The 24,082-nt window shown below is 45.5% G+C and overlaps 2 protein-coding genes across 3 annotated transcripts in view; one reads left to right on the plus strand and one right to left on the minus strand.

The window, feature by feature from the left end:
• MYBBP1A (MYB binding protein 1a) overlaps window positions 1-9,977 on the minus strand; it is a gene marked incomplete at its 5' end in the record, with an annotated part of 52,447 nt that extends 42,470 nt beyond the window's left edge. Inside the window, 14 exons of the mRNA XM_084218853.1 lie at window positions 732-816; window positions 1,217-1,325; window positions 1,955-2,158; window positions 2,987-3,112; window positions 3,692-3,799; window positions 4,446-4,735; window positions 6,049-6,166; window positions 6,351-6,518; window positions 6,795-6,985; window positions 7,634-7,741; window positions 8,153-8,227; window positions 8,613-8,696; window positions 9,524-9,619; window positions 9,789-9,977. Of these exons, the coding sequence (XP_084074979.1) occupies window positions 732-816; window positions 1,217-1,325; window positions 1,955-2,158; window positions 2,987-3,112; window positions 3,692-3,799; window positions 4,446-4,735; window positions 6,049-6,166; window positions 6,351-6,518; window positions 6,795-6,985; window positions 7,634-7,741; window positions 8,153-8,227; window positions 8,613-8,696; window positions 9,524-9,619; window positions 9,789-9,977 (1,951 nt within the window). The remainder of the gene's footprint in view (window positions 1-731; window positions 817-1,216; window positions 1,326-1,954; window positions 2,159-2,986; window positions 3,113-3,691; window positions 3,800-4,445; window positions 4,736-6,048; window positions 6,167-6,350; window positions 6,519-6,794; window positions 6,986-7,633; window positions 7,742-8,152; window positions 8,228-8,612; window positions 8,697-9,523; window positions 9,620-9,788) is intronic.
• A 1,944-nt stretch (window positions 9,978-11,921) lies between these two features.
• Window positions 11,922-23,490, plus strand: EIF4H (eukaryotic translation initiation factor 4H). 2 transcript variants are annotated; one of them, XM_084219380.1, is made up of 7 exons: window positions 11,922-12,055; window positions 17,393-17,574; window positions 18,490-18,554; window positions 18,663-18,762; window positions 19,426-19,491; window positions 21,354-21,512; window positions 21,633-23,490. In XM_084219380.1, exons 1-7 carry the CDS (start codon window positions 11,997-11,999, stop codon window positions 21,767-21,769), a joined length of 768 nt encoding a protein of 255 aa, XP_084075506.1. In that variant the 5' UTR covers window positions 11,922-11,996; the 3' UTR covers window positions 21,770-23,490. The 2 variants fall into 2 exon arrangements, with proteins under 2 accessions (XP_084075506.1, XP_084075507.1); XM_084219381.1 differs by lacking the exon at window positions 19,426-19,491.
• The last annotated feature ends 592 nt before the right edge of the window (window positions 23,491-24,082 follow it).

Consider the following 24,082-nt stretch of genomic DNA (forward strand, 5'->3'; position numbering starts at 1 on the left):
TGCACTTTATAGTGTTTCCAGTGAAATCAGAAGTCACAGCAGCCCATGAAAAGTGATGGCATTTGAAATTCATCCTTTAGTCCAAAAGTTTGGGAATCCTGCTCTACAACTAACCAAACCACCAAAGAATTACAGCTTTTATTTTCACAGTGCCATCAAATTGATTTACACAGATTTCAGGAGAACAAGACCACAGCTGGAGAGGAAATCAGAAGACCCAGACAAGTTTTTTTCTGGTCAAGTCCCAACCTAGAGCATCCACAGGCCCTAAACAAGGATCAGCCTCCATCTCCAAACATGCTGTGTTTACATAGAGGACAAATTTAGTCTGCTCAGAACTCAAGCTTAGAAGGAAATATCTTTGATGCCTGCTGGGTGTTCGAGCCTACAGCTCTGCCAGGCAGACACCACCAGGTCACCACCAGCCACTGGCCCACAGAACAGTGCCTCAAGGAGAATGAACTCCCTGGGAGTGCTCACACAAACATGAGCAGCTGTGGAGCCCAGCTGTCCTTTCCAAGGCACACAAGAACACAACCCACTGACAGTGCACACAGAGAGCTGGAGCAGAAGTCTTAGAATAGAAAGAGAATGAAGAAGGGATTCTCCTGGGGGTAAGTGCATCAAGCCAGAACCAATGCAGAGTGCTTCCCTAATGTAGAACTGCCATCTTCTGTCTTTGACAGACCACTAACAATCCCACTCCCTTTCCTTCTGTAGGGAGGACTCACCAGTCTTCTTCTTGGCTTCTTTGCTGAAGGCCTTCTCTGTGCAGTTCAGAAGGTCACTCAGAACTTCCACTGTTTCAGACTGATTCTGTTTGATCACAAGCAGACAGGAAACAAGCTCAGAACTCCCCACTACCAACAACAACAGAGGGAATATGCTCCAAATCTAAGGACCACTCTAAACAGGTACAAATATTACAATCACCAATGCAACTCTTTTGCAGAAAAAAACCCCATGAAATTAAGTAAAAATTGCTCCAGTCAGCAGCAAATCAAGGGCAGAACTAATGGTAAGGCCAAGATTGCCCACTACATGTCTACAGACAGTGTAAGAATCACAGCTTATTAGCTGCCAGTTGACCATTTTCAGGACCCAGAGGTTCTGAAAGGCTGGATCCCTGAACACAGAGGAACTCCCCATCCAGGTGTTCAGAAAGCCCAGCTATCAGCCTATTTCATACTACAGAAATATTCATCAGAGTTCTTACCTTGAAAAGATGAATGGCCATTGAAAGCAGAAGCTGTTGGAAAGCGCCAACTTTGGCACTGTCTGATTTGTTTTCCTTCTTCTGCAGATTCTTCACAGACTGCAGTGTTCTGAAGAAAGAAACCCCTCTGAGTTTTCACAATTACCACAGCAAATTATCTCATCTGACCAGACTAAAAATGTGACCAAAACTACGGTACTGTTTTGAGTACTTAACATTTCACCCATTGGCATTGGATACTCTTTTAGTTCACAATCTTAACCCAATAACAGTATCTGACTGTAAAAAACTGTACTTGTGTGCACTGACTACATCCCTAATACCACAGCCAAGGCTAGACCTTTATGGGGAAACAAACTCAGAAAAGAGTCATTGAGAAGTCTGTACAGGCATTATTAAGAGAAAAGATGAGCAGACTGTTACAATCATGTTTGGGAGAAGGACTATGAGCAAAAATAGAAGAGGACATGGCTATCACATAGTTAACACATAGAAGGAAGAGGAAGAAAGGAATGGGGTGAAAAGAAAGATACTCTGAAACCCAGCCATGGGTGCAGGATACTGAAAGGCAAGAAAAACAACTGCCACTGCCTGTGAAATGGCTGTGCTACAGCAACCAGAACACCACGAGGCAAAGAGAACACAACATCTCCTTTACTGTCCTAAAGAGAAACCAACACCAGGGCTCCCACCTTTCTCACTTCACCAACCCAGTACACAGTTTCCCAAGCATCTCACCTCTCCCAGATATCCCTCTGTTCCTTGGTAAAAGGTTTCACAGCTTTGACATGCTCAGTGGAGAGCAGCTTGTTGGCATACTCAACAAGGAGAAAGATCCACAGCTTCCCATCTGCAGTCACACCATGGACATGTTTCTCCCTCAAGGCTGCAGCCTTTGCTGTATCCCCCAAAACAGGCAGGGTGTTTAATGTCTGAAGTAGCCTGCAAAGAAAAACACCATGTTATTGTCACAGGAACCAAATGGCCTGCTCCTACAATAATAATAATAATAATAATAATAATAATAATAATAATAATAATAATAATAATAATAATAATAATAATAATAATAATAATAATAATAATAATAATAATAATAGGCCTGCTCCTCCTAAATAATACCCATCAGCAAAGCACTCTCATCCCAGAGCTCTGGTCACTCACTGCAGCCCAGACTGACAGTGCCCACCTTTCAACCCACACATGTAGCCAAGACAGCAGTGTAGAGCTCATAATCTTGGTGGTCCCAAGCCATCTGGTGTTCTCAAGGACACCATTAATCTCAGCTGCTTCTCACTTTGTGTCCCACCACGTCCTCTACTTTCCTTCTACTGAGGTTTGGCAATCATCTAAAAGCACCTATTGCCAACTCTATTTTCCTTAGCACAGGGAGGGCTGTGGAGTCCCAGGACCTTGCACACAGAGTGCCAGAAAGCCAACAGCCACCAGCAAAACCCCAGCACCTCCCCTCTTGGGTCCTTCCCCTTCTAGTTTGCAATAAAGGCAATGGAAATACTATGGGAAAAAGCAGTATGAGCTCAACTGCACACCTGCCATATCATCTCACATATACTCATTTGTCATGGACAAAACACAATCTTTGAAAAATCCATCTCCATAAAAAAAGCCATTTCCTTGTGCTGGAGTCAAAGAAATGCTCCAATAGCAGCCTACCATTCCAAACTTCTTGCCCCACCATTCACAAGCTGATCTTATCCTCAGGAAAAAAAGAGAAATTTCCAAGCTTAAAGCATGCAATCAAATCCTTACCCAAAGAAGTAGTTTTCTGTCTCCGTATGATCCCGTTCATTTAGGGGCTCTGATGGAAGGACACTAGCCTCAGCTACCTGGGAATTCTTCTTCTTAGCAACAAAGAAAGCATGGAAGAAGCAAAACCTAGAACAGACAAAAATAGAATGAAAACCCAGATTGGTCATAACAAAGCAAAATCAGCCCACTCATGCAAACCAAACAGCTCCACATTCAAGGAAGTCCAAGCACTGAAAAAAGCACAATTTACAATGAGACTCTTTTCTTGAGATACACAGGGTAAAGAAGAGAAAAAGATGCTCAGGACTTTATAGAAGTGAAGCATCAACACTTAAGGCCACAAAACACAATACTAAGACTGTCAGATGTGGGTCATACTCTCCAAGACACTTTAAGTGACAGATAAATACTTATTGAGACCTGATGTTAAAAATAATATCTTCAAGCAGTTTAGGCAAGCAGGAATGGAAAATTTATTGAAAATAAATGGGACTAATGTGATTTTAAGTGCCAACTACTTATGACACAGGTTAGTCCGATTATGCAGAAGGTATTTTGAAAACAAAACTTAGACTCCTAAATGATTTTTTATGGAGTATTTCCACTACTGGATTTTCCTAGTGTCATGGGGACAGCTTATCTGGAATACTGCTGTTGAGCTACACACAATTATCCCCAGCACATGTGTCTTTACATCAGTCTCACCTGGCAATGTCCATCACAAGGCTCTCTTCTTTTTTGGTGGCACTTTCAGTGATGTTAACCAGTCGGTGGATGATCCATCTTCTCAATCGAGCAATCTTCTGTTGTGATCTTTGAATAAGAAGGTGGGCACAATCAGCAGTTTGAACAGCAACCCAACATAAATACACTGCACAATCCACTTCATCAGGAGGTGACTTTCAGATATTTAGAGGCTTTATAAAAAAACTGGTGAAGTTATGTAGTAACAAAGCAACAGGTACAAAAGAAGAGATAAAATCTTCTCAAGTTTGCTTTTTACTATGCAAAAGGCGACCTATTTACCCCAAAGAGAGTCTGCAGATGAGCAAAAAGCACTTCAAGAATTGCAGCAGTCAGTAGAGTGAGGCTTATAGCTGCAAGGTAACACATAATCTGGCCTGAATGCCAGTCTGTCTAACACAAAAATAAAAGCGGGGCACAATTCCTACAAAGACCTGAGAAGCTGTAGTGAAAGAGGAAACCACCAGACATATTCTCCAAAGCAACTGCATGGACTAGACAAAGAAGAGAAAAAGCTCTTTTGGTGATCCAGTCTGCTTTGGGCAGGCTGGCTGGTTCTCAATATGCTTGCAGAATTTGCAGAATTGAATTTTATCCAGTGAAAGAGTCAGATTCTGGGGCTAAACTTTCTGAGACAGAGGAAACAAACAATTGTCAACTCACGGTAAGAGAACCAGCAAATGTTGAGAGGAAGGTGCAGAAGCCATGTACTCACATGTCAGCGTTTTGCCGGTTCTGTTTCTGCCGGTTACTTGAGAAGTCTAAACAACAGTCCAAGTCTGGCCTGAGGAACATGTCTTTGAGCCAGCAGATGTATTTTTGCAAGGCCACTGCCTGCAGATGTCTGACTACCCTGGAAGCACTCAACAACACTGGCCTCCCTTGATTGGTAAGGGTAGAGAAGCCCATCATCACAGCCAGTTGCCTCTCTGGGTCATCGCAGCCACTCAGAAATGTATCTATATATCCCTCCATTTCTGCAACAAACTTAAATCCCTGGGGAGACTGAAAAACATGGTCAAAGAAAGGTCAGCAACTTCACACTCAGACTGAATGGCTCTGTAAATAAAAATCATAGAATCACAGAATGGCCTGGGTTGGAAGGGACCTCTCAAGTGAATCAGGTTTATTTACTCCCTTGTTGATTACAAAAGTGGAATCAGGAAGATAACTGCCAGTAAATATCAGATTCCAGCTTTGTCTAGCTCCATCTCCAACAATCACCAGAATCCCATAAGGATGTACAAGGTAACAGCATTTACTTCTCCAAACAACCTATGTCAAGAAACAAAACAAACCCCCAAACCAGAATCAAATTCAAACGAAGATCTTTTCATCATTACTCTCCCATCATCAACAATATTAGGAGCTTCTTCCATTTAGTCTTATTGTCTTCAGGGGATTTGTATATTTCAGACAGGAACCAAATAAAATATTTTGAAGCACATGGAATATCACAGCCTAATTTACTGTGCAACAAGCACAAAAAGTAAGAAATAGGAAAACTACTAAGCCAGTGGATAAATCCTGGAGAAAGCTGGTCCGTTTAGGGAGGCACCATGGTATTCAGTATCTGCAGAGCAAATCCACACACCTATGGCTGCTCTGATAACAGAACAAGATGATCACACAGACCTATCTCTCCCAAGATACAACAACTATTTCTGGTCACATGTGAGGAGGTTTGGGATTGTGTTACCACAAAAAGCCAAGCTAAAAGCCAGTTTTATCAGTATTGCCCTTTTACTTTTCCTCTGTTTATTGCAGGCTTGTGTTGTTTGCTGGCTTCCCAGTAGGGAAAGAAGAAGAGGAGCTCCAAAATCCAATCCCAAATAATTTTTGTGCTAAAACCTCAGATGTGCTTATTGAAACAAGCAATAACAAACAAAAGCACGAGTTGTCCCTTTTTGTCTTTGCCTTCCAATGTTCATGAGACACCCAGCACAATGATAAACAAAAAGGAGCTTCTGGACACACAAAAGCAAAGGGACTGTTAAAGGACAACACATGACACTGTCAATTTGCTGAGGGCTGCCCTTCCTCTGCTTCCCCCATCATTAGAGCTTTCCTGGCAGCAGCAATGAAAGCAGGTGAGACAGTGCTAAACAGTTTCCACACCCTTAAAATAGGCAATGACAATCAAACACAGGCTATGCTCAGTCCACTGCAACCAATGGTCCTACAATAACCTTGCTTTCAGTAAGAGTTCAATGTCTAATATTACATAAACTTTTTTTATACAAGATGATTTAAAACTAGAAGTGGGGCAGAGACTTCCTCGTGCTCAAGACATGGCTTTAGCTTGTTCAAAGACCTACCTGAGTTGCTACCACGTGTTCTCCATAGTGCAGCATCACCTTCCCTTTGAGAACCACCTGCAGCTGCTCCAGGGACAGCAAGGGGAGAGCACTGCCCAGCAATCGGTAGCACATGTAACTGAGTGGGAACAAAGAACATTCCCTCAGGCTAAAGCACAGCAGTAAATCCATACACAGGGCTAAGACAGAGAGGAGGTGCTGGGGCAGGGTACAGGAGCGTGCAGGGAGATGAAGTCAAAACCTCTGGGTCAAGAAACAGAAGGTCACATGGGAAAGCACAAAGAGTGTATGTTAAAACAAACCTCACAGGTCCTGATTTCTCCTTCAATAGCCCGTTCTCCACAACTTCACTCCAGAACAGTTCAAAGGCACCTTCCTTCAGTGCAACTTGTAGCAAATCAAACACTACACTGGGCAATTTCTTGTCTTCCTTCTCAGACTTGGCAGCACTTTTCAGAAGCTCTACAAGTCTAGAAGAAGAAATAAAATAATGTGAGAGATCTGACCTGAAAGGGAATTGCTGAAGGCCAAATTCATCCTGCTGAAAGACACAGAACTGCAGGCTGTGCCCCCTGGGAGAAATGACACAACTCTAACTTGGGAACCTGCATAACAATTAACACCTAACCCTCAGCAGCACTTGCAGTGGCAAATACAAGCAGGAATCAGAATCACAGCCACATTTCTCTCACTGCTAGCCAAGAGCAAAATAATGTTCATTTAAACCTCCTTATTTAAGAACTTACCTGGAAACATTTTCCTTATTTACAACAGTAGATGAGCCAAACAGCTTCTTCAGCTTTTTAGGTTTCAGAACACCAGGGAATTTCTGCATACCCACAAGCAAAAGGTGCAGGTTCTCTGGAGATGTGAAGGCTGAAGAGAGGTCACCTTGCAAGATGTCAAACAGGACCTCCTCAAACACAGTTTCAGGTACCTAGACAGGAATGAGGGTGAGAGCATATAAGAAATACCTGAGGGCATTTTACTAACTTGCAGTGAAGTAAGCACATTAAAGTATCTGCATTGGAGGACATTTTGCTAAAAGCTTGCAGTCTTCTGGAAACTCTAGAAATAGTCTTTATGGTGACACAATGAAAAATAAATAATGAATGTGTCCCTGACTGCCAGACAGTCCCAGGTGCTTAACCATGGGGAGTAGGACAGTATGCTGTCATCAGACAGCAATTCTGGTCAACTGACTCCAGCTGCAATTGTTCTCTTGCTGTCTGACTGCTCTGCCTGTACAGCCAGGCAACCCAGGGACAAAGAAACTCTCTATTTTTATTTAACACTGCTAGTCTTCATGTCTACAAATAATATCCACTAAAAAAAAAAAAAAAGAAATACTCTTGGGAGTGGGATTGTCCACAATGAAGCCAAACCAAGCTAAACCAGAGCACCCTTCCCAGAACACAAGTATCTGCCCACAGGCAATACAGGGACAGCTCCCACAGTTTACACACACTCTTCCATACCCCCTACAACTTCCAGCTATGAACAAACTAAAGGAAAATCTGACCCCAAAGGCAAACCCTCTCTTCCCCCTGCCCCACAAGCCCCCAGCCCCATGCTGTGCCTGTACCTCAGAGGTGATGTCAATGAGAGTTTTGCGTGGGAGATCTCTGAGGTGTGTTTGGTGATTTGTCAGCTGCTGGAGAAGCTGGATGCTCTCCAGCAGAGCTTTCGGGTCCTACAAACGAAAGACAAGCCAAAACCAGAGGACATATATCAGAAATTAAGCTGAAGGCTCAGGTGATAATCCACTCTTTAGATGTTTATGCCTACTTGTAATAAGAAACACTATTTTGTTTCTTGATTGGTCACTCAGTTTTTTCCAAAATCGCGTTTTCCAGCTGGATATGACAACAGATTCCTTCCTTCCAGGAGAGGTAGGAGCTTCCTGTACTATTTTACACAGTTCCTACATTCTCCTCAGGAACAGACTTTAAAAGGGCACAAAGAGTGGCACAATAGAAATGAACTGAACTTGATGCTTCAACTGCCACAGCATTGATTACCCAGTGACCCAACCTTTCTCTGTCAATCCTCTTTCCACATCAGAAGCCCCAGAAGCAGAACTGACACCTGACAGCAGCATTACCTTCACAAGCCGCCCAGACTGAAACAGAGCCATCACTCCAAAAAAGTTCCCAAAAGCAGCATTTCTCACAAGTTTCTGAAAGAGAAAGAAAAAATGAAAATAAGTAAAAATTCACTTTCCTGAAAGGCTAGAGCTCACATGCAGCTAGACAATCAGTGGAGCAAGACAGCAGGAAAATCCAGCCTTGAACACGCCACCATCGGAAGAGAACATACTGAAAAGCAACCCCCTGCACAATGTTTAAGAACTGTCCTAGAGTACCTCTTCATCACACTGACAAATCTCACCTAAAACAGGGCCAGATGCCAATGTCATCAACTTCCAGTTTCTAGAAATACTTGTTATTTCATTACAGTCACTTGCTTTAACATGAACCCCAAAACTACACTGTACACCAAGACTGCAAAGAATAGAGAACAATTAGGTAGCAGCTGGCAAATGTTGCCATGAGCTCACTTACTTTTTTCACTTTTTCCAGATTGTGTTTCTCTTTTATCTGTTCCAAAATGCTGCACAGTGGAATTTCCTCAAAAGCCTGCAAAACCTGAGGAGAGAGATGGAGTTTGCAGTTCTTCTATTTCATGACATCATCTTGGGTTAAGCTAAAATAGAGCTGAAGAGTCGCTCAGCACAGCAGCAGATGTGCTGCTTTACCAGGCCAGAATGAAGACAGGCAGATCAGTAAAGATGTATAGAACAGGAAGTAGGCTGGGAGAGCTGGGGTTGTGCAGCTTGGAGAAGGAGCTCTCCTCTCTCTCTCCAAGGAGAGCTCAGAGCTTTTTCCAGTGCCTAAAGAGCCTCCAAGAGAGTTGCAGAGCGACTCTGGAGTCCCAGAGTGCCCACACAAGGAGGAATGACTTCATATTGACAGAAGGTCCATTTAGGTTAGATATTAGGAAGAGATGATTCTCTGTCAGGGCAGTGAGGCTCTGGCACAGGTTACCCAGAGGAGCTGTGGCTGCCCCATCCCTGCAAATGTTCAAGGCAAGCCTAGATGGACTTGGAGCAAGCTGATCTAGAGGAAGGGCAGATATCCCACATCAACCAAAAAAGACCAAGAGCAAGACAGTTTTAACAAGCAGTAATAGTACTAAACACAGAATAATTGAAAACTTGGTCAAAATTTGTAAATCAAGGATGGTCCTTGAAGCAGGACTGAATTCTGTAGTATGAATGTGATATTGGTATAGTTCATAACTTCGTAAGTTTCTAAAGCAGAGTAGCACCATTTAAATTCACTACGGTTATTGTGAGAGCCTTCCCTCCCATGAACACAGAAGGGAGTCCTCCAGCCTTGCACAGACAGCAAAAGTGACCCCAGGCATGGACAGAGGCTGCCGACGGTTCTGACCCGCGCTGGAAAACACTGACCTGCGCCAAGGCCAAGCTGAAGCCAGGGCGGGCGGCCTCGCGGGTGGCTCCCAGTCCCTCCACCAGCCGCTTCAGGGTGTACTTGAGTTCATCATCCTGCAAGAGAGACCGAGCTGGGCGGTGTCCGGGCTGCTCCGAGCGCGGCCCGGCAGCCAGACTCCCGGGCCCGGCCGCTGCCCCCGCACTGCCGCGTTCTCCAGCGGGAGCGCAGGGATGAGCTGTGCCATGAGCCACTGCCCGCCCGCACCCACGGCCCCCGCCTCACCTTCTTGCCCTCCCGCAGGTGCCGCAGGAGGCTCTCAGTGGCCGCCAGCCGCACCTCCTGCTCCGGCTTAGCGATGTCCCAGAAGAAGTCGAGGAAGGCGCGGCCCTGCCGCAGCACCCCGCGGGGGTCGGTCACCGCCGCGCCGCCGCCCCGCGGCTCCATCTGCCCCATCGGCTCCATCCCCGCCATGCCGCCACCGCTGCCGCACGTGGGGCCGCCCGCCCGCTCCGCCTCTTCCGGGGCAGCGCGGCCGCCGCGGGACGGGCTCGGCCGCCGTGTGAGCCGCTCTCCTCGGTCCCCCCGGTACCTCAGGCCCGCGGCCCGCATTGCCATCCCTCAGCTCCTCCTGACCTTCATACCCGCTCCCCTCGGCCTCTCTCGGCTCCTCAGCCCCGATCCCCTCAGCGCCTCCCGGCCCTTCATACCCGCTCCCCTCAGCACCTCATGGCCCTTCATACCCGCTCCCCTCGGCTCCTCCCGGCCCTTCATACCTGCTCTCCTCAGCTCCTCCCGGCCCTTCATACCCGCTCCCCTCGGCGCCTCCCGGCCCTTCATACCCGCTCCTCTCGGCCCCTCATGGCCGTTCAGCCCCGCTCCCCTCGGCGCCTCCCGGCCCCTCAGACCCCGCTCCTCTCATGGCCGCCCTTCCCACCGCGTTCCCTCAACCCCTCATCCCACAAATTCGGATTGCTTTCCCGGTGTGCCGCAAGCCAATCGTGACACACTGGACAGAAGCATTGATGGTTATTTCAGAGTTGTGCGAGCCGCGGTGCTCGGTGGTGTTCTACAAATCCAGCACGCCCCACTTGGCTTTTCACGCTATTATTTATACTCAGGTCAGAGTTAGTAACTTTCTAAGTACTGCCCATCTATCGGGATTGATTAGAAATTTACAAGTTGTGTAACCTCAGCTAACTTCTACACATGCTGAAGGGTCTTCACAGTATCTTTAGAATTGTAATGAACATAGATCAGCTATGGGAGACACGGATCTTGAATCTTCTGCTAGGTTAGCAAAGTATACACAGACGTACACCAAAATTCGAATTTACTACATCCTTAATGCTCATTAGTTCCAGGATGTCCTTGAGTAAGGCATGCTGGCTGCTGCCTGCCCTACGGCTTGGGTCTCCTTTCTTGCTGAAAGTATGCAAAGATCTTACATTAAACTACTTAAAATAATCTTGACATATTCCACATTTTACAACAGTCCCGCTCCCCTCGGCGCTACGTTCTCTCCTTGCCCCCAGCCCTGCTCCTCCGCAGGACTCATTCCTCCCTCCTCTGCCCTGCCCCGAGGGCTCCCGGGCTTCCCTCACCCGGTTCGCGTCCCTGGAGGGAGGCTGCGCTCCGGGATCCCGGCTGGATCCTGTCCCGGCGGGGCTGGCCCGGGACAGAGCGGCAAAGCCCGCGGGGTGAGCCGGGATCGGCAGCGCCGGGTCAGGGACACGAGGCGTGTTGGTTATCGTATGGGAATCTGTGGTGTGGTTTTATTAGAAAACATTAAATTATGGCCTGGCAAAAGGAGACAAACCAGCTGGTACAAATGGTATTTTTTAAGGAGACTGGGAAGCTCTCGGGTAGAGCTCGTTGTGATAATTTGCAATAAAATCCAGCACTATCCTCCAGCAGCCCTGTGAACACTGCGTGTTGCTGCCAGACACGCGCGGGAGTGCAGGGAATGGCCCCGGAGCAGGATCCATCCCTGTGATCACTGTGGATGACTGTGACACCTGGAGCAGGATCCATTTCCATGAGCCCTGTGATCGCTGCCCGCAGCGGCAGCGGGATGCTCGGGGAATGAGAGCCTCGGGCTCGCCCTGGATCAGCACTGGAGCGTCCAACGCTCACCGGAGCGCAGCGCGGGCAGATCCCCGGGGCGATCCCCGACAGACCCCGGGCACATCCACGGGCAGATCCCAGGCAGATCCGGAGCAGACCCCCGGGCGGAGCGGCGGGTAGATCCCGCACAGATCGCAGAGCAGACATCGACCGCATCCCCGGGCAGATCGCGACCCAGAGCCGACGGGAGCGAGCCGCGCCGTGCACCTCCCGACAGGCAGCAGCGCAGACAGCCCCGTCGGGGCGGGGAGCTGGAGGCAGGCACCGCGCGGGGCAGCCCCGGCCCGCGCGCCGCCGTATATAAGCGTTGCGGGGTCCTCGGGCGCGGTCCTGTCACGCTCGCACGGGGACGAGGCCGCGGCGGCGATGGCGGATTTCGATCCCTACGACGACCGGGCCTACAGCAGCTTCGGCGGCGGCCGCGGGTGAGCGGGGCCGGGGGCAGCACTCGGGGCTCCCCCCGTAGCTGGGACGGCAGCGGGGAGCAGGGGCCCCAGCCGGGCGCGGCGGGGGCGCGGCCGTGGGGCCCGGCCTGCCCCTCTCCGCGGGGATGGCGGGCGGGGGTTGCGGGACGGGGGCGCCGCCTCTGGGAACTGTTTGGGCTCGTTCTGCCCCCCGCCTGCCCTCCTCCGGGGCGGGGGGGTGCCCTTCCTCTGGCCTGCTTTGTGCGACGGGGCGGGGGCTGCGGTCCTGGGGGGTCCCGGCCGTGCCCGCGCCGCTCCGGCCGGCGCCGCAGGATCCGGGGCCGGGCGGCCCGGGAGCGCCGGGAAGGGGCGGGAGGAAGAGGGTGTCGCTGTTCCCGCCGTCCCGGAGGCGAGTGGAGGGGGGATTTAGGGAGGTGCTGGGCCAGAGCCAAGGAAGGCCGTGAGGAGCTGTGCGGGGCCGGGATGGGCGGAGGGAACGTCCCCGAAGGACTGGAGCAGGGCCGGAGGCTGCTGTGCTGGCGGGACGAGACGCCCCCGGGAGCGGGCAGCGTTGTGGCGCCTGCGGCGGGAGGAAATTGGAGGGCTTTGTGGTGTCTCCGCACGAGTAGCGCCGGGAGCCGCGGTCCTGCGTTATCCGGGGCTCCGGGTGCTGACTGCAAATCCCTGATCCTGAGGAATCGGGCTTGTCTCGTCTCTTTGCTGAAGAGTGTTTAGGGGAGGAGCTACAAAGACAATAACCCGTAATTAGGAGTTTGTGTTAAATCAAGCTAGGAAGGTGCAATCAAACAATTGATTTTTTTGGAGGCTGGTGCTGTTACAAGTTTCTCTGAAATAAAACAGTAGGCATAAATCTGTGGAATAAACTTCTTTGTGAGCAAATCTTCCCAAGTGTGTTACTGTATAATCTAATCTTCCAGGGTGTATTTCCTGATCAAAATTGTGATTGTGTCCTTTTCAGCTCTTAGATAAATAACTTGGTTTCGTTTCAGACTCTTTAGGCAGCAGGGAGGAGCTGCTGGAGTTAGAACAGCAGTAAGTTTTTTTTGTCTTTGGAAGGACTCTGACACTTTAGGCTTTTCAAGCTCATTTTCATGCACTGATACCCTTTGTGTCTAATTCAGAGATGTCCCAGAGCAAACAGATGATGTAGCCACTCGCATTTCTGTTATTTTTTTAAATTCTGTAACAAAATAGCCTTGCCAGCAGCCTGAAGTGATACTTGACTCTTTATAAACTCAGATATTGCTGCACAGTGTATCTAATCAGTGTAGGCATATTCTGTAATAAAATGCCAGGTAAAATGTTATTTAGATTCCTGTAAGAGAAGTTAAATTTGCTGTCAGGGAAGATGTGGATCCTTCCTTGGTAAACTAAAGGCATCCTGCAAATCAGTAGATGTCTTTACAGATAAGAAAATGTACTTATTCTAATTTACCTGCAGTTCTAAACATCAGATACTACTAATATTAGAGTCCAATGTATACTTCTATCTACTTTATTGTTATCATTACTAAGTTACTAATAGCTAACTCACAGTTTACTCTCTGTGTACATTGTATGAAGTCCTGTAATATATGAAGTGTAGTGAAAACATGACTGTTCTTGAAGGTTCTGATTAAAGAGTCCCATTTAATTTAAAGTGGCTCCTTCTCATTTTAGGTGCTCTAGGACTGTAGGAATAGTGTAACCTCAGCTGAGGTGTGGTGGTTTTTGTGGAAGTTGCATTTTGCATAACCTTTGGTGTACATAGCAACTGAGCACAGGATTTCAGTGTGACAGATGGAAAATCGGTGCCCAACAGGTTCTAACATATGGAAGTTATCTGCCTCTTTCTCATAATCATCAAAATAATGGGGGAAGAGCATCAAGATATGACTGGTATGGTGAGAGGGGATTTGCTGCACCTGAGATGTTCAGTGATGCACTGACTAAAAGCTGAATCATAACATTAGGGCATATTATGAAATCACTTAAAGAAGTCACTTTATTCCTGGTGAAGAATGTGATGCTGACATAAATGGCAAAAGGCTTACTGTAAGCTTTTTAGAAAGTCTTTTGGAGCCCAAAATTTGTCAGGAAAACCTGTAGGTAAGTGTACCAAGGCCTAGTTGAAACTGAAACTGTCTGTAGAGCTGCTCAGAGTTGAAAGAAGGGGAGTGTTTACCACTCCTAACTCACTGCTAGGCTGTTTATTTAGGTGTGGCTTGAAGTGCTGGGCACCCTACTAAAGGTTAAGATTCACCTGCTGAAGTGCTGCACAGTTCAGTGAAAATGGGCACTTGGTCCTTCTGGCAGCTTGCATCCTGTGTCTTACCCATCTAGCATTAAAAGATTACTCCTCGTTTTTAGGCTGGGGTAAGCATTTTGCTGAAGACATCTAATACTTACTCCAGATATGTCCTGGGTTGCTTGAATAAATTGGGTTTGAATTTGGTGTTGTGGTCTTGGAGAGTTGGCAGTGTCATCCTGCTACTCCTTGTGCTGCCCCAGAAAAGCTCTGCTGTCAGAAGCCAGGGTAGGCCATTGTCTCTGTGCTGTGCAAAAGGCAAATCTTGAGCTTTGATCTCTAGGGAAAGGCTCTTTAACTCAGATACTGGCTTTCAAAATATCCTTCATTTTGAACTTCTGGCAGACCTTTTCTGGAGACCTAACTAAACTTTGCATAAGAGTAGCTTTAAAATGGGAGTTGGGTTGTTTTCTACCCAATATGGCCAAAGTCATTAACTCAGCCCACCAAAGTTTAATTATGGGGTGTTGTTAGAAGCAAGCTTTCCTCTTCAGCTTTCTGCTTTGGTTTTCTGACAAGGAAATCAGATTCTCACAGTAAGATGACATAATAATTATTATTACCTAATTGTGTCTAAGCAGAAGTATAGAGTGGGAATTGCAGATATTCATTCAGAACTCTGGTTTGCCTAGTTCAGATGTGTTTTCAATTATTTTTTTACTTTTGTCCTACTTTGTTGCAAATGAGAGAATATTCTTCCAATCTCATTGTTTGGTTACTGAAGTCAGCCCTTTTATTTCACTGTTTCAGTGTTGGAAAAAATGTAGGGAAATACAGAAACAGTTTCTTTTTCTGTTGCTGTACCTGAGTTCCATAAGAAACTTGGTTCGAAACTCAGTTATTGACCATTCCTGTTCTTCAAATGGATAGTAAATACCAAAGGTATAGTTATATATTTGATAACCAAAGCCTTAATATCAAATTGGAGAAGACTATTTAATTTTGTGGCTTTAAAATCAGTCTGGATTGCACAATAGGGCATGGATTTCCACACGTGCAGTCTGTGAAGTTCTGGTGCACTGTGGTAGAAAGGAGGTTTGTCTGTAGCACAGAAAATCCTTTTGGGGATTGAGAGTGTGGTTTTAGAAGTGGCTCAAACGGAGCTGATGGAAGTGGTAGTTCCAGCCCTTGTTCCCCTTCTCATTCCTAGCTTGGCAAAGTGCACTTTGCAGCTGTCCTGATCACCTTGTTGGTCTGGCCACAGACTCAACTCCAGGCTGGGTTTTTAGGTGAGTGGCAGCTCAGGGAATATCCTGAGAATCTGTACGTGGAGAGAATGCTCCTTTGAAACTCAATTCTGATGTTCCTGGAGGACATAAACATTAAGATTTTATTTTTTGGATGGAAGTTAAATGTATGCTATGTTAATAGCTGTTCCTAATGCTGTAAATGATAAATGAGGACAAAGGCATGGAACTGATTCTATGTATTATGGGATTATTTAGATCAGCAACTCAGCTTTCTTGGAGTTCCTCCTTAAAATTCAGTCTTCTGACTAAAGTAATTCAAAACTATTACAGCTTTAGTTCTCCAGTATGTTTTTGACTTGTTAATGAGACAAAGGCAGATGAGGAATATTGTCAAAAATGCTAAAATGCAAACCTGGGTGGACGCTAATTAAAGATATGTAGATTGTGGTTCAAATAGATTTAGCAGCGTGTTGATAATGTTGGTGACAAATGATTCTTGCATGGAGCTGCTAAATAAGGCACAAATGACAGGCTCACCTAGAGAGTTAAGGAGTCTTATTCAAGCTTAATGCATTATCTGATTTATTAGTAGTAAAATATTTATTCTTGAATGAAAAAAATACTGTCAAGGACCTTGCTTGCCCAGTGGGTTTTTTTGACTGCATGCAACCAGCCAGGATAAAGGGAAATGATAAAATTATTTGACCTTCTGGATTTTAGGAAGGACTCTGCAGCTATTTAATTGGTCCATGTCAGATTGGCATATCCTGCTTTGGTACAACTTGTGTTCCACTGTGGCTTTAAATGCACGGGGAGCCTCAGGGAAAGGGAACAGACACAAGCAAAGCCCAGTGGAAGGAAGGTGATAAAGGGAAGATGGACAGAGTAGTAAGTAAATATTTCAGGTAAAGGTCAGAGGTTGCTTATGTGGGACAAATGGTGTTGGAACCAGTGGCGTCCTGTAGTCTACAGGTCTAGGAGCTTTGACTTCAGCTTGCCTTGTACATACCTTGCTCTCTGTACAGAAATTCCAAGTTGGCTTCTGAAGATTGGGCTCTGCAGGAAGTTCACAGAGATGTGTTACATTAGTAAAGAGTTTAGCTGGTACAATTTAGTTCCTCAGCACATAGTGCCAAGGGTTTCACTGATACTGAGGGACAAGACAGGAAAAGACCACCCAGTTTACCTCTGTAATTCACAGGACAAGAGGTAAGCATCCAGAGAGCGTGTGATTTTTTTTTTTCTGCCTCAGAACTCCTTGTTCAACCAAATTTATTTTGTGTTCAGTTCAAAGCAATCCAGTCCAGTTATCCAACAATTATGGCCACAGCTTGAGACTTAGGGGAAGGTGTTTCTCTTAAGTTAAATGTTGCTGAGATTATTTGGATGATTGTGGAGTGGGTGTAGGTAATATACTCTTTAGTTAAAAGCATTGGATCCAGCTTAATTTCCAGATAAGCTGACAGACCTGTGCCATACAAGTATTTCTTCATTGCCATAAATTATTCCTAAAATCGATTCTAAGATGGGGTTTTTTAGAGGTAATGTTTTTGAGCGGGGGACATTAAAGGTTAACCTTATGTTGCTTTCCTTAATGAATTGTGGGTTAGGAAGTTCATTCATCACTTAATTAAGTCACCTGGTAATGTATTCAGTTTGCCACTGTAGTACTGCATCAGGTAATACTGGGAAGGAGCTGAGCAGCAGTTCAGGTGGCAGGTACATGTAGAAGAGTAGAAAAACTGAGCAAAGCTGTGGGAAAATGGACTTGCAGCTAAACACAGCACCTGGGCAGGGCTATGGGCTGCACTGTGGCTGTGCTGGGAAGCAGCTCCAGAGGCATTGTGCTTTCTCCAACAGGTCTCGTGGAGGTGGCCTTGGTTCCCGCAGAAATAAAGAGCTGCCAACAGAACCCCCTTTCACAGCTTATGTGGGAAATCTGCCCTTCAACACTGTCCAAGGAGACATAGATGCCATTTTCAAGGATCTCAGCATAAGGAGCGTACGACTAGTCAGAGACAAGGAAACAGACAAATTTAAAGGTGAGTGTTCAGAGCTCTTTGGTGGTAGATGAAAAATTTGTAAGAAAGTAACTTTAAAAGGGAATTTCAGTCTTAAGCATAGTTTTCTGCTTTTATGTTGACTTATGCCGGTTTTCTTATTCGCTGATAATGTGTAAGTGTATCATTTGAATGAGAGTCACTGTTTCATCATCCTGAGATACAGAGTAACCTGAGTGAGGAGTCAATATTTGCCCTGACATAACAGAGCTTTCTCAAACCTTGTCTGGTGTGAATTCTACCAGAGCTGACCCACTTCAATCCTATGACCTTAAGTATTGAGTAATTCCTCAACATCAGAAGACTCTCATTGCTCCAGCTCTTGTCTTTTTTTAGCAGACAGGGAGAAAAGGCAAGTAGATAACCCATTCAGGCAGTTGTTTTAGAGGATGCAAATTCAACTGCAATGGGAAATGTTTGGAGGAAATGGCCTGTAGTTGTAAGTTACTTTAAGGGATGGAAAAGGCTTACCTTGGATAACAGAGTGCCTTTGACAAGGAGTAAATCCACTAAATGATGTGATGACACAAAATCACACTGCTGACCACATAAGTATTTCAATTTCTTGTTTAAAAACTCTAAGAATGAAGTTTCCATATTCAGCTGAATAACTGTCTGAAGGCATAGATCAGATCTAATCTATAATGAGAAAAAGGGAATTAGGCTCTTGGCATTCACAGAGTGCCCAGAGTTCTGTTTCAGGATTTGCCCCATCATTAACAGGTGCAGGTAAATGTGTTCATTGTTGATGATGATTGGTTTCTAAGCCATGTGCATCTTGTATGTGCACATAACTCATGTTTAAAAGAGAAGGAAGCTATTAGCAGGCATGCAGGAGGAGCAGCCTCTTACAAAGGCCTTTTAAAGTGCTATTAACTTGAGATTTGTTTCTTACAGGATTTTGTTACGTAGAGTTCGATGAGGTGGAGTCACTCAAGGAAGCTCTTACATACGATGGTGCAGTAAGTACACTTGCAATTAATTTGTGAAATCAAAGACAAGCAGAAGTCTCAAACTCTTTGACAGCCCTTTTGATGCATCCTGAACAGATTCTCCCCTTGATTTAACAGCTTTTGGGTGACCGATCACTCCGAGTGGACATAGCAGAAGGCAGGAAACAGGATAAAGGTGGCTTTGGCTTCAGAAAAGGTGGCGGGCCTGATGACAGAGGTGACTTCTATTTTTCTAAGTAGTTTCTTAAATGTGATGGTTGTAGTTATGGCTTCTGGTGCTGACTAATGCTGAGACAAGGCATGCAAGTGAACATGAAGATGATATTGAAAGGTGAAATTTTGTATGTATATATGTACGTGTTTCTAACCAGCTGCTGCTGCCGCTCCTGAGGTGTCTGAAATTTAGCTGTGCTTTGTGTCCAAAGGCTGGATGTGTTGTCACTCCTAACCCAGGAAGTGAGACCAATACCCCTACTAATGTGTTGTGTCTTGCAGAGGACAATCATAAGCCCAACAGTCTGATCTGCTACTATTTTATGATGATGTATGAAAAGTGAGTAAGCACATGTAGACAAGTGCTAATTTTGGAGTATGTCTCTTGTTCCAGTGTAAAAACATTCTTGCCTGTAGTTGAAGGTTGGTTGAACCAGACTCACCAGAGGTTTCTATTGAATGTGTACTAAAGAAACTTTTCTGGCCACTTATTCTTTGTGAACTTAAACTACTTGTTCCTGTGCAATGGAACTTGGTTGTACCAAAAGAAAAGGATTTTCCAGCAGCATACTTTGAATATTGAAGGACTGAAACATTGGTTTGGTATTCCCTTGCTCAGTCTTTCCCACAGCTTCAGACTTGAACACAATTGTGGCTTTTTTCCTAGGAATGGGAGGAGGTTCCAGAGAATCCAGAGGAGGTGGATGGGATTCCAGAGATGACTTCAATTCTGGTATCAGTATTAACACTTATACAGATAGGAAGCCTAAAAGGCACTGAAATGTTCTCATTTTCATTTGTCACCATTACTGGTTTGATTGAATCTGCTGTATGTACCAACTTTGGACATCCTGCAGCTGTGATGAGATTCCTCATGGGGAATCTTCTGTTGCCTTGAGAGCACATACAATAATGTCTCCATAGAAAATTCTATGAAATGGCCATAAATGACAGAATTCTTGTCCAGATGTAGCCCATGGGTGACTGTTTTAAGCATTTCTCAAGCATACAACTAAGTAAATTTCTGAATAGTAGCAGAAACAGACAGATCAATGTAGGGAGGCTGATATTTTGTCAGAGCAGAGGCTTTCATCTTCTCCAGGAGATGTGATGTCATTATATGTGTGTCCCTGAAGTAACTGACTTCTCCAAAGTCAGGTTAGTGTTCCAAAGCACTTGTAAATGCAAAATGTTCCTGAACTTTTAGACCTGTTTTGGTAATGCAGCTGCAGCAAGTGACTGAGCTTGCTGAGTGGAAGGTAGTGACGGAGCCGCTGGGTTTGCTCTTAACTTCCAGTCAGTTCCAGCTATTAGAATGCAGGGTGGCATTAACACAATTGCTTTTGTCCTCTGAACTCATGGGTTTGGTCCATTTTCTGATGGAGAGATGCTGGCAAGTACAAGTTTGCAATGTCTGGTCTCTGCGTGAGTGGAATGAAGGATGCAGGGGAAGCAAAGTGTGCCCTTGCCCCCAGCATGGATTGGAGCATGGTGCTGGAGAGAGGAGCTTGCTGCAGTGCTGTGCTTAACCTGCCTTTGGAGCTAAGCATTCTGTGTCACAGCTTCATACCTTCCTTGGCAGCTTCTCCAAATGTGGATGCATTTCAGCCTGTTAAATGCTGGATGAGTGATTCGTGAGCCAAAAGTTTAGCATTTCAGTTTTAGCTGCTACGGAAGCTTTTCTTCTCAGGTTGTACAGCCTTGCTCTAGATCAAGTCTTTAAAGATGGCTTGTTTGGCACTGAAGTAAGGGACAGCTCTGCAACTCTGCCAAATACTGAAGTAGAAAGGAAAACATGGAAGAAGTTGGGAACCAAACAACTTTCTCTTCCAGGCAGCTTCTGAAAATCTGAGTGTAATCTGTATGCTGATAGCATGAAGTATATTCTCCTCAAACTGAAATGTAGGCAGTGGAGGCTTGGAGAGATACTCAGGGGTAGTCACTGGTCACCAGGAACTCTGGTCAGTGACAGATAGTTCTTGATTTACTTTTTTTATGTGATACATAAACTGAAGAAATGCAGTCAGTTAAAAGTCTGGTTTTTAAATTATTTTTCTTTTATTGTTTTTCCCTATGCCTGGCCAGTTTATAGTACAGCTAAGCAGCCCTGGGATTTTACTCTGTTTTATAAGTGTATTTCACTATTCCCCAGCTATTTTCCAATTTGCTCCTGTGGATTTCTCGCTGAGGTTGTAGCTGGTGTGATGATCTGGCTATTGAAGTACTCTGAGTACTGTCTGAGTACTACTCTGTAGTGCTGTCTCTCAACTCAACTAATGATGTTAACAAATTCAAGTTGCAGCCAAGGTTCATATTTTAAACTGACTTGATCCACTCTCCAACACTCCAGTAAGCCTATAAGTGGATAAAGCACTTTCTGAACTTGGCATAGTATACTTGGTTTCAAATGGAACCTGAGCAACTCCTCCAGAAGGTGCTAGAGCTCTGTGAAACAATCTGTCTGCAGGCAAAGGCTCTCAGTGCATCACCTTGGACTGACAGCGGTGACTAGCAAGGTTTTCCAGTCATCCAGATAAGTCTAGATTAAATACATTGCAGAAGATGCTCTTTAAATTCACTGTCTTCCATCTTCAGGATTCAAAGATGATGACTTCTTGGGAGGTCGGGGTAGAGGAACCCGCCCTGGAGACCGGCGGCCACCAGGTGCCTCCATGGGAAGTGGTGGCACCGGTCGCTTCAGAGATGGGCCTCCCCTTCGTGGGTCTTCCATGGACTTCAGAGAGCCAACAGAAGGTAAACTCCTGCTGTGTGGGGTTTGCTCTTCCTCCACAAAGGAGATTCCTGGTTTCCTGTCAGGTTAAAGCTCCTGCCCTTCCCGGGCAGATCTCACAAGAGGAATGTTTTTCCTTGCAGAGGAGCGAGCACAGCGACCCCGGCTCCAGCTCAAGCCTCGAACAGTCGATACTCCCCTCAATCAAGTAGCCAATCCAAACTCTGCCATCTTCGGAGGAGCCAAGCCCCGGGAGGAAGTAGTAAAAGAACACGACTGAGTTTGGGGTTGAGAGGGAATGGGGAGGCGGGAGAAAAAGCAAGACAGTACAGAGTGACTAGCTCTGCTGGAATGTCAACCCTGCAGTTTACCATTCCTGCCATCTGGTATTTGTCCTCTTTGAAACCGAAAACACAGAGCTTGTGAATGCATGTCAGCTGTTAACAAGTGGTTTTTAGTACGTTCTTGGCTTTGCTGTATCTAGTGCCTGCTTTGTGCTGAGTTTCCCTCTTCTGTTTCCTTCCAAGCAGCACAGTTGCCAGTAGATAAGGCAGTGTGGCTGCTTCCACAAGTGTGGAGGTCTCTGGACAAAGGTGCTGCTTCACTTCTTCCTTTCTGGGTTTGTTTTACTTTAGAAGCACAGGTTAGACTTAGTTATTTCCCTGTATTGTTTCCTTTTACTTCCTCAGTGTTCCTCTTCTGACTTGCATGTCTCGTTCTGTATTGCTGTGGCTCTGAAGAGGAAAACTGAAGAGTCCAGATGAGTTGAACAGAAATCTACAGTTCTAACCAAGTAGTGAAATACCATTTATGACAATTGGTAATAGTCACTGTTCACAGCAGAGCCCCTTATTAAACTAAGGAGGGCAGCTGCCCTTTCACATGGGTTGCCAGGAAGGATCAATTTAATGGATGCCTTGCCTGGCAAGCCTGGTGAAGAGCTGGTGGAATCAGTATGGATAAAGCCTCTGCCAGCAGCCTCTTCCTGCTGCTGGCTCTTGACTTCCAAATGGTATGATGCTACTACAACTCTGAGCTCAAGGTTAGTGCTGCAAAGCCATGCCTGTTTGAGCACAACTGCTCACTGGCTCTTTCTGCTTACTTTTTTGGGTTTTACATGTTTGGTAAATTTTTAAATGAAGTTTCTACAAATAAAATTGACTTTTTTATTTTTGTTGAAGGAGTGTATACTTTGCCATGCAGTATTTGATCGTCACTATCCCCTGTATTTCTTTGCCCAGTGGGGTACAGTTTTAGGACCTCAGCTTTCAGAATACCTTGAAAATGGGCAGATTAGAAATCTTTCTGCTATAGATTCTCATGTAGAAGTTTGGGTAAAAAGCATCTCTTGTTACTACACCTCTCTTCCCTTGAAATGTTTCTTGTCAGTGTTGTGTGGGAGGAGGGAGGGGAGGCTGAAGCAAAAGGAGAAATCATTAATTTTTAAAACGAAAACCTGGTTCTACCACACTGAAGTTTGGACATGTCCAGTGTATGGGAAAAGCTTGGGCCCCCATTGCCAGTGCTGAGAGCCTTCAGATAAACCAGCCAGCACCCCAGAGTACTTACAAGAGGAGGTTGGAAGCACGGCTGCCCCACTGCCAGCACCACTGCTAGTGATGAATTTCTTCCCTAAGGTTCCCATTGTAAGTCAGAGTCCCAGCAATTTACAGAACTACTCTTTCCTTCTTTCTGCCTTTCACTTAATCTGCTTCTGAGATAAGAACCATTTGTCTAACACTAATACTTAATTTAAGACAGACATGCATTTTTGTGGTTGTATTCCAAACAAATAATTGATCTATTTACATCTTCAATGTGGAAAAGATTTTAAGAACAAATTCCCATATAAAAAACTCACTTCTAGTCAAGACAGTTGACTTTTAAATGTAAAAACAAAGGAAAAAAAAAAAAGAATTCCAAACACTTAGCACATTCTGCTTCATAACAAAATAAATTTATGGATATGGTATTTTGTGAATGATCTTTTAAATAAAAGAAAACATTAAGTAATATTTAACATTGGTCTTTATTTGAGTCTACTCTACCATGTTTTCCCCCCCTCAGTTTTCAAATATTGTGTTAATTTGTCCCATTCTGATAAGGGGGGGAAGAGGAAAAGATAAAGGGGAGGAATCTAATCTAAAGAGTGCTGGAACAGTGGTGTAAAATTAATTATGGGTAGAAATGAGCCCAACTTCTTTGTCCTGTGACTTCAGTGTCACTTGAGTGCATTGCTGAGGCTGCCAGGTGGGATTTGGAATTCCTGCAGCCTGCAGGTCTCGCAGCTGGTCAGGCTGTGCTCCAGGTGGGTGCTGCTGCCCTGTGGCCGGCACCAGGCAGGATGTGTCCTTCCAGTGTGAGTGCTGAGAGAGTAACTGGATCAACTGCTGCTGTTCCAACTTCCTCCAGCCTTCTCCAGCTGCCCTGTTTCCCAGTAGGCATCCTGGTTAAGGAGGCTGCTGCCCTGGGGCTGTGGCTGTGCTTTAATGTACTGCAGGGGAAGCTGAAAGAGGTAGAGCCGCGTGTTTTTATTGAGGAAATGAGCTCTGACCTCCCTGCTGGTTTTACTGCTTTCCATAGCCTGAGAGGA

Source organism: Fringilla coelebs (genome assembly GCF_963513975.1).
Source record: "Fringilla coelebs genome assembly, chromosome: 20".
NCBI lineage: Eukaryota > Metazoa > Chordata > Aves > Passeriformes > Fringillidae > Fringilla > Fringilla coelebs.

What these genes read in the sequence shown, in the direction of transcription:
- EIF4H (XM_084219380.1), top strand. Translation starts at nt 11,997, where the DNA reads ATGGCGGATTTCGATCCCTACGACGACCGGGCCTACAGCAGCTTCGGC. An exon ending in AGCTTCGGCGGCGGCCGCGG is followed by an intron (nt 12,056 to 17,392) that starts GTGAGCGGGGCC and finishes TTTCTCCAACAG; the next exon opens with GTCTCGTGGAGGTGGCCTTG. An exon ending in GGAAACAGACAAATTTAAAG is followed by an intron (nt 17,575 to 18,489) that starts GTGAGTGTTCAG and finishes TGTTTCTTACAG; the next exon opens with GATTTTGTTACGTAGAGTTC.